This window comes from Hemiscyllium ocellatum, chromosome 25 (genome assembly GCF_020745735.1).
Source record: "Hemiscyllium ocellatum isolate sHemOce1 chromosome 25, sHemOce1.pat.X.cur, whole genome shotgun sequence".
NCBI lineage: Eukaryota > Metazoa > Chordata > Chondrichthyes > Orectolobiformes > Hemiscylliidae > Hemiscyllium > Hemiscyllium ocellatum.
The window spans coordinates 57,853,783-57,863,890 of record NC_083425.1 but is presented as its reverse complement, the minus strand read 5'-3'; the positions used below and the strand labels follow the sequence as shown (position 1 = coordinate 57,863,890).

Below are 10,108 nucleotides of genomic sequence, written 5' to 3'. Positions count from 1 at the left end.
CTTCAGTAAGGTGTTTCATAAGGTTTCAGACAGTAGATTATTGCACTAAATATGGAGTTTCGGGTTTGAAGGTGATTTAGTGATTTGGATCAGAAATTGGCTAGCTGAAAGAAGACAGAGCGTGACGGTTGATGGGAAATGTTCATCCTGGAGCTCAATTACCAGTGGTGTGTCACAAGGATCTGTTTTGGGGCCACTACTGTGAAGGGTAGGTAGATTTGTTGATAGTGCTGAAGGACATTGAGGGACATAGATAAGATGCAGAGCTGGGCTGAGAAGTGGCAAATGGAGTTTAACATGGAGATATGTGAGGTAGTTCACTTCGGAGAAGTAACAGGAATGCACAGCACTAGGCTATTGGTCACAGTCTCGGCAGTGCAGATGAACAGAGATATCTCGGTATCCAGGTTCATAAATCACTGAAAGTTGCCACCCAGGTTGATGAGGTTGTAAAGAAGGCATATGGTTTGTTGGCGTTTATTGGTAGAGAGTTGAGTTTCAGAGCCACAAGATCATGCCTCAGTTGTACAAGACACTGGTAAGTGGAATATTGAGGTCACAACAAAAAAAAATTAAGATTCAATTAAAAATTCATGAAATTGTTCAAAATTAAAGTTCTGATGAGAATTCCTAAATTATGGGGAAAGAAGAGTGATATTGGTTCTCAAAATATCCTGCAGCCCTGGAAACACTGTCCAGAATACTCCACTCCAGCCCAGCCATAGGGATTATTAAAATAAGCAGAACTTCATCCCAACTGTCAAAAACAAAACTGTTCAGCCCTGAATCTGATAGATGATAGTGAAAGCAAATGTGATCATTTGTGAATTCGCTGGTGTAAGGTGAGGCTGGCTGATCGAGTGAATCCTTTTCCACACTTGGAGCACGTGAATGGTTTCTCCTCAGTGTGAACTCCCTGGTGTACAACCAAGTTGCCCGACTGAGTGAATCCTTTCCCACACACAGAGCAAGAGAATGGTTTCTCCCCAGTATGAATCCGCTGGTGTGAAATGAGGCTGGACAAATGAGTGAATGCTTTTTCACACTTGGAGCAAACGAATGGCCGCTCACCGGTATGAACTCGCTGGTGTGCAGTGAGGTTGGATGAGTGCCTGAAACACTTTCCACAGTGAGAGCAGATGAAGGGTTTTTCATCAGTGTGAACCCGCTGATGTGACAACAGGTTGGCTGACCGAGAAAATCCCTTTCCACAGTCAGGGCATATGAAGGGCTTCTCTCCAGTGTGAAGTCGTTGGTGTGAAATAAGGGGAGATAAGCCAGTAAACGTTTTCCCACAGTTTGAGCACAAGAAAGGCCTCTCCCCAGTATGAACTCGCTGGTGTGAAATGAGGTTGTCCGATTGCCTGAAACTCTTTCCACACTGAGTGCAGGTGAATGGCTTTTCTCCAGTGTGAATTCGCTGATGTTTCTGCAGGGTAGATGACCGAGTGAATCCCTTCCCACACACTGAGCAGGGGAACGACGTCTCAACAGTGTGCCTGCGTCGATGATCTTCCAGCCAGGACGGGTATTTGAATTTCTTCCCACAATCTCCACATTTCCATGGTTTTTCCATGGTGAGGTGTTCTTGCTTCTCTTAAAGACCGTCAATCAGATTAAGTCTTGTTCACACACAATCCATGTAAGATCTCTCTACACTTCAATAGTATAATTTCCTTTTCAGTTGATAGAATTGGTTAAAGCTCTTTCCACAAACAGTTCAATGGTGTAACTGTTCCAACTGTTTACAAACTCAATCTGTGTAAATGATTGAAGCTATTTCTACAGTCAGTTCACTAGCAAACACACTCCAGTTGTGTGTCTTGGTGCTTTTCCAGCCACACTACCGTTTGGTACATCTTCCCTCAGACAGAACAGATAAACATTTCACCTTCCACATTCAAATGTTGGAGATATTCAACTCCTGCAGAAAAAGTGACTCTACCACATCTTGATTCGATGTCTGACTTGAGATTCCCAATGTACACCCTGCTCTTCTAATGCCCTGTGAAAGGAGTTGACAAAAAGGAGTTAACAATCAGAATAGGTGGGGATGGGGAAAGAAGGAGGGGGGGGAAAGAAGGAGGGGGGGGAAAGAAGGAGGGGGGGGAAAGAAGGAGGGGGGGGAAGAAGGAGGGGGGGGAAGAAGGAGGGGGGGGAAAGAAGGAGGGGGGGGAAAGAAGGAGGGGGTGGGAAAGAAGGAGGGGGTGGGAAAGAAGGAGGGGGTGGGAAAGAAGGAGGGGGGGGAAAGAAGGAGGGGGTGGGAAAGAAGGAGGGGGGGAAAGAAGGAGGGGGGAAAGAAGGAGGGGGAAAGAAGGAGGGGGGGAAAGAAGGAGGGGGGGAAAGAAGGAGGGGGGAAAGAAGGAGGGGGGAAAGAAGGAGGGGGGGAAAGAAGGAGGGGGGGAAAGAAGGAGGGGGGGAAAGAAGGAGGGGGGGAAAGAAGGAGGGGGGGAAAGAAGGAGGGGGGGAAAGAAGGAGGGGGGGAAAGAAGGAGGGGGGGAAAGAAGGAGGGGGGGAAAGAAGGAGGGGGGGAAAGAAGGAGGGGGGGAAAGAAGGAGGGGGGGAAAGAAGGAGGGGGGGAAAGAAGGAGGGGGGGAAAGAAGGAGGGGGGGAAAGAAGGAGGGGGGGAAAGAAGGAGGGGGGGAAAGAAGGAGGGGGGGAAAGAGAGAGAGTGGGAAGAGAGGGGTGGGAAGAGAGGGGTGGGAAGAGAGGGGTGGGAAGAGAGGGGTGGGAAGAGAGGGGTGGGAAGAGAGGGGTGGGAAGAGAGGGGTGGGAAGAGAGGGGTGGGAAGAGAGGGGTGGGAAGAGAGGGGTGGGAAGAGAGGGGTGGGAAGAGAGGGGTGGGAAGAGAGGGGTGGGAAGAGAGGGGTGGGAAGAGAGGGGGAGAGAGGGGGGAGAGAGGGGGGAGAGAGGGGGTGGGGGGGTGGGGGGGTGAGGGGGGGGGAGGGGGGGGGAGAGGGGGGGAGAGAGGCGGGGAAGAGACAGGGAAGGGGGCCGTGGGGGGGGGGGGTGGAGACGGAGACGGAGGGAGACTTGGGGGGGGGGGGAGAGGGGAAGGAGGGGGCCGTGGGAAGGAGGGGGACGTGGGGGGGGTGGGGAGAAGGAGGGGGACGTGGGGGTGGGGAGAGAGCGGGGGGAGGGGGAGGGGGAGGAGAGAGGGGGGAGGAGAGAGGGGGGGGGAGAGAGGGGGAGAGAGGGGGGGAGAGAGGGGGGGAGACTTGGGGGGGAGGGGGGGGAGACGGAGGGAGACTTGGGGGGAGGGGAAGGAGGGGGCCGTGGGTGGGGGGGGAGAGAGGAGGGGGGACGTGGGGGGTGATCAGGAGTGGGACGTGGGGGGTGGGGGGAGAGAAGGAGGGGGACATTGGGGGGAGAGAAGGAGGGGGATGTGGGGGGAGAAGGAGGGTGACGGGGAGATGGGGGGGTGACAGGGGGAGATGGGGGGGTGACGGGGTTGGGGGGGGACGGGGTTGGGGGGCGTGACGGGGATGGGGGTGATGGGCATGGGGGGTGATGGGGGCTGTGGGTGGATGATGGGGGAATGGGAGCTGTGGGGGGGTTGATGGGGATATGGGGATATGGGGCTGGTGATGTCAGTGTTGGGGGATATGGTGGATGGAGGGGGTAATGGGGATGGGGTGGATGGGGATGTGGGGGATGGGGAGTGATCGGGGAATGGGGAGGATGGAGCGGATGGGGACGGGAATGGTGGGGGGTGACGGGGGATGGGGGTGATTGGGGTGACGGGGGATTGGGTATGGGGGCTGTGGAGGGGTGATGTGGATGTGGGGGTTGGGGGATGTGGGGGGTGGGGGCTGTGGGGGGTGGGGGCTGTGGGGGGTGGGGGCTGTGTGGGGGGTGGGGGCTGTGGGGGGTGGGGCTGTGGGGGCTGTGGGGGCTGGGGGCTGTGGGGGGCTGTGGGGGTGTGGGGGGTGGGGGCTGTGGGGGTTGGGGGGGGGTGGGGGCTGTGGGTGGGCGGCGGGGGCGATGAAGCCGCTCTGCTGCCCGCTGTTCCCTTTCAACATGGCGACCGAGGCCGGTCACTGACCCCCAGGAGATGGTGAGGTCTGCGGTTGCTGTAGGTCAGAGCTGGAAAAGCGCGGCAGGTCAGGCAGGAGATGCGCCGTTCGGGCATGAGCCCTTCTTCAGGAATCAAGGCTGCCTGACCTGCCGCGCTTTTCCAGCAGCACATTGTCAGATCTGTCACGACAACAAGCGGTCTCCCGAGTCTGTCACCGCGGGGCCGGGAGCCTCTCCTTCGGGCCTGCGGACCGACACCTGCTGTTGTTGGAAAAAACCCTGTCTTAAAGATTACATTTCTCTCACCTTTACACCGTCTGATTCGCTCCTGTTCTTTGTCAATGTCTCGCCTATCAGTGAGTGAGGAGCCCCGGCCCACTTCTCCGGAGGCCCTTGTCGGTGTCTGATTCGCCAACACTGGGATCATGACCCCGGAAGGACAAGATCCAGCGGCGCTTCATACAACCACTGCGCATGCGCGAACACGGATGATTGACGGCGATGTGAACCAATAGGATCGTAAGGGGGTGGGGCCTATAACGGACGCACTCAGAAATGATGTGCAAGTGTCGCCTTGGAAACGGTTGGACAGAGACAAAAATCACACGGGACCAGGTCAGAGGATAACGGATTGACTTCAACTCAGTCTGCTTTGGAGAGCTGCTTCGTCCAGTGAGAGATCTCCACCACTCACTCACACACTCACTCTCTCCACTCACTCACACTCTCACTCTCTCCACTCACTCACTCACACTCTCACTCTCTCCACTCACTCTCACTCTCCCTCTCTCCCTGACTCACTCACACACTCACTCTCTCCCTGACTCACTCACACACTCACTCTCTCCACCACTCACTCACACTCTCACTCTCTCCCTGACTCACTCACACTCTCACTCTCTCTCTCTCCACCACTCACTCACACTCTCACTCTCTCCACCACTCACACTCTCACTCTCTCCACCACTCACTCACACTCTCACTCTCTCCCTGACTCACTCACACTCTCACTCTCTCCACCACCCACACTCTCACTCTCTCCACCACTCTCACTCTCACTCTCTCCATCACTCACTCACACTCTCACTCTCTCCACTCACTCACACTCTCACTCTCTCCCTGACTCACTCACACACTCACTCTCTGCACCACTCACTCACACTCTCACTCTCTCCCTGACTCACTCACACACTCACTCTCTCCACCACTCACTCACACTCTCACTCTCTCCCTGACTCACTCTCACTCTCTCCACCACTCACACTCTCACTCTCTCCACCACTCACTCACACTCTCACTCTCTCCCTGACTCACTCACACTCTCACTCTCTCCACCACTCTCACTCTCTCCACCACTCACTCACACTCTCACTCTCTCCCTGACTCACTCACACTCTCACTCTCTCCACTCACTCACTCACACTCTCACTCTCTCCACTCACTCTCACTCTCTCCCTGACTCACTCACACACTCACTCTCTCCACCACTCTCACTCTCACTCTCTCCCTGACTCACTCACACTCTCACTCTCTCCCTGACTCACTCACACTCTCACTCTCTCCACCACTCACTCACACTCTCACTCTCTCCACCACTCACTAACACACTCACTCTCTCCACCACTCACTAACACACTCACTCTCTCCACCACTCACTAACACTCTCACTCTCTCCACCACTCACTAACACTCTCACTCTCTCCACCACTGACTCACACTCTCACTCTCTCCACCACTCACGAACACTCTCACTCTCTCCACCACTCACTCACACTCTCACTCTCTCCCTGACTCACTCTCACTCTCACTCTCTCCACCACTCTCACTCTCACTCTCTCCACCACTCACTCACACTCTCACTCTCTCCACAACTCACTCTCACACTCTCCCTGACTCACTCTCACTCTCTCCACCACTCACTCACACTCTCACTCTCTCCACCACTCACTCACACTCTCACTGTCTCCACCACTCACTCATACTCACACTCTCTCCACCACTCACTCACTCTCTCCACCACTCACTCACACACTCACTCTCTCCACCACTCACTCTCACACTCTCCCTGACTCACTCTCACTCTCTCCACCACTCACTCACACTCTCAGTCTCTCCACCACTCACTCACACTCTCACTGTCTCCACCACTCACTCATACTCACACTCTCTCCACCACTCACTCACTCTCTCCACCACTCACTCACACACTCACTCTCTCCCTGACTCACTCACACTCTCACTCTCTCCCTGACTCACTCACACTCTCACTCTCTCCACCACTCGCACTCTCACTCTCTCCACCACTCCCTCACACTCACACTCTCTTCACCACTCACACTCTCACTCTCTCCACCACTCACTCACCCACTCACTCTCTCCCTGACTCACACACACTCACTCTCTCCACCACTCACTCACACTCTCACTCTCTCCACCACTCACTCTCACTCTCTCCACCACTCTCACTCTCACTCTCTCCACCACTCACTCTCACTATCACTCTCTCCCCCACTCACTCTCCGCCACTCACTCACACTCTCACTCTCTCCAACACTTACTCACTCTCTCTCTCCACCACTCACTCAAACTCTCACTCTCTCCACCACTCACTCACACACTCACTCTCTCCACCACTCACTCACACACTCACTCTCTCCACCACTCACTCACACACTCACTCTCTCCCTGACTCACTCACACTCTCACTCTCTCCACCACTCACACTCTCACTCTCTCCACCACTCACTCACACTCACCCTCTCTTCACCACTCACACTCTCACTCTGTCCACCACTCACTCTCACTCTGTCCACTCACACTCTCACCCTCTCCACCACTCTCACTCTCACTCTCTCCACCACTCACTCACACTCTCACTCTCTCCCTGACTCACTCACACACTCACTCTCACTCACTCACTCACACTCTCACTCTCTCCACCACTCAAACTCTCACTCTCTCCACCACTCACTCACACTCACACTCTCTTCACCACTCACACTCTCACTCTCTCCACCACTCACTCACACTCTCACTCTCTCCACCACTCACTCACACTCTCACTCTCTCCCTGACTCACACACACTCACTCTCTCCCTGACTCACTCACACTCTCACTCTCTCCACCACTCTCACTCACACTCTCACACTCTCCACCACTCACACTCTCACACTCTCCACCACTCACTCTCACTATCACTCTCTCCCCCACTCACTCTCCGCCACTCACTCACACTCTCACTCTCTCCCTGACTCACTCACACTCTCACTCTCTCCACCACGCACACTCTCACTCTCTCCACCACTCACTCACACTCTCACTCTCTCCACCACTCACTCACACTCTCACTCTCTCCCTGACTCACACACACTCACTCTCTCCCTGACTCACACACTCTCACTCTCTCCACCACTCTCACTCACACTCTCACACTCTCCACCGCTCACTCACACACTCACTCTCTCCCTGACTCACTCACACTCTCACTCTCGCCACCACTCTCACACTCACTCTCACTCTCTCCACCACTCACTCACACTCTCACTCTCTCCACCACTCACTCACACTCTCACTCTCTCCCTGACTCACTCACACTCTCACTCTCTCCACTCACTCACTCACACTCTCACTCCACCACTCTCACTCTCACTCTCTCCACCACTCACACACACTCACACTCTCTTCACCACTCTCACTCTCACTCTCTCCACCACTCACTCACACACTCTCTCCACCACTCACTCACACACTCACTCTCTCCCTGACTCATTCACACTCTCACTCTCTCCACCACTCACACTCTCACTCTCTCCACCGCTCACTCACACTCTCACTCTCTCCACCACTCACTCACACTCTCACTCTCTCCCTGACTCACTCACACTCACTCTCTCCACCACTCTCACTCACACTCTCACACTCTCCACCACTCACACTCTCACACTCTCCACCACTCACTCTCACTATCACTCTCTCCCCCACTCACTCTCCGCCACTCACTCACACTCTCACTCTCTCCACCACTCTCACTCTCACTCTCTCCACCACTCACTCACGCTCTCACACTCTCCACCACTCACTCACACCCTCACTCTCTCCCTGACTCACTCACACTCTCACTCTCTCCACCACTCTCACTCTCTCCACCACTCACTCACACTCTCTTCACCACTCACACTCTCACTCTCTCCACCACTCACTCACAGACTTACTCTCTCCCTGACTCACACTCACTCACTCTCTCCCTGACTCACTCACACTCTCACACTCTCCACCACTCTCACTCTCTCCACCACTCACTCACACTCTCACGCTCTCCACCACTCACTCACACTCTCACTCTCTCCACCACTCACTCACACTCTCACACTCTCCCTGACTCACTCACACTCTCACTCTCTCCACTCACTCACTCACACTCTCACTCTCTCCACTCACTCACACTCTCACTCTCTCCCTGACTCACTCACACTCTCACTCTCTCCACTCACTCACACACTCTCACTCTCTCCCTGACTTACTCACACACTCACTCCCTCCACCACTCACTCACACTCTCACTCTCTCCACCACTCACTCACCCACTCACTCTCTCCGCCACTCACTCACACTCTCACACTCTCCCTGACTCACTCACACTCTCACTCTCTCCACTCACTCACTCACACTCTCACTCTCTCCACTCACTCACACTCTCACTCTCCCTGACTCACTCACACACTCACTCTGTCCACCACTCACTCACACTCTCACTCTCTCCCTGACTCACTCACACTCTCACTCTCTCCACCACTCACTCACACTCACACTCTCTCCACCACTCACTCACACACTCACTCTCTCCCTGACTCACTCAGACTCTCACTCTCTCCACTCACTCACTCACACTCTCTCTCTCTCCACCACTCACACTCTCACTCTCTCCACCACTCACTCACACTCACACTCTCTTCACCACTCACACTCTCACTCTCTCCACCACTCACTCACCCACTCACTCTCTCCCTGACTCACACACACTCACTCTCTCCCTGACTCACTCACACTCTCACTCTCTCCACCACTCTCACTCTCACACTCTCCACCACTCACTCTCACTATCACTCTCTCCACCACTCACTCACACTCTCACTCTCTCCACCACTCACACTCTCACTCTCTCCACCACTCACTCTCACTCACACTCTCTCCACCACTCACTCACACACTCACTCTCTCCACCTCACACTCACACTCTCTCCACCACTCACTCACACTCTCACTCTCTCCACCACTCTCACACTCTCCACCACTCACTCTCACTCTCTCCCCGACTCACTCAGACACTCACTCTCTCCCTGACTCACTCATACTCTCACTCTGTCCACCACTCACTCACACGCTGACTCTCTCCCTCACTCACTCTCACACTCTCACTCTCTCCACCACTCCCACTCTCACTCTCCCACCACTCACTCACACTCTCCACCACTCGCTCACACACTCACTCTCTCCCTGACTCACTCACACTCACTCTCTCCCTGACTCTCACACACTCTCACTCTCTCCACCACTCTCACTCTCTCCACCACTCACTCATACTCACACTCTCTCCACCACTCACTCACACTCTCACTCTCTCCACCACTCACTCACCCACTCACTCTCTCCACCACTCACTCACCCACTCACTCTCTCCACCACTCACTCACACTCTCACTCTCTCCACCACTCACTCACACACTCACTCTCTCCAACACTCACTCTCACTCTCTCCACCACTCACTCTCTCACTCACTCTCTCCCTGACTCACTCACACTCTCACTCTCTCCACCACTCTCACTCTCACTCTCTCCACCACTCACTCACTCTCACTCTCTCCACCACTCACTCACACTCTCACTCACTCCACCACTCACTCACACAGTCACTCTTTCCCTGACTCACTCACACTCTCACTCTCTCCACCACTCACTCACACTCTCACTCTCTCCCTGAGTCACTCACACACTCAATCTCTCCACCTCTCACTCACACTCTCACTCTCTCCCTGACTCACTCAGACTCTCACTCTCTCCACTCACTCACTCACACTCTCTCTCTCTCCACCAC

General features: G+C 54.6%; 1 protein-coding gene across 1 annotated transcript; it reads right to left on the bottom strand.

Moving 5' to 3' along the window:
- Positions 1–382: 382 nt before the first annotated feature.
- Positions 383–4,440, bottom strand: LOC132827878 (gastrula zinc finger protein XlCGF7.1-like). Its single transcript, XM_060844641.1, has 2 exons — positions 4,323–4,440; positions 383–2,005 (listed from the first exon to the last, which is right to left on the bottom strand). Exon 2 carries the CDS (start codon positions 1,574–1,576, stop codon positions 818–820), a length of 759 nt encoding a protein of 252 aa, XP_060700624.1. The 5' UTR covers positions 1,577–2,005; positions 4,323–4,440; the 3' UTR covers positions 383–817.
- Between the last annotated feature and the right edge of the window lie 5,668 nt (positions 4,441–10,108).

What these genes read in the sequence shown, in the direction of transcription:
- LOC132827878 (XM_060844641.1), bottom strand. Translation starts at nt 1,576, where the DNA reads ATGGAAAAACCATGGAAATGTGGAGATTGTGGGAAGAAATTCAAATAC.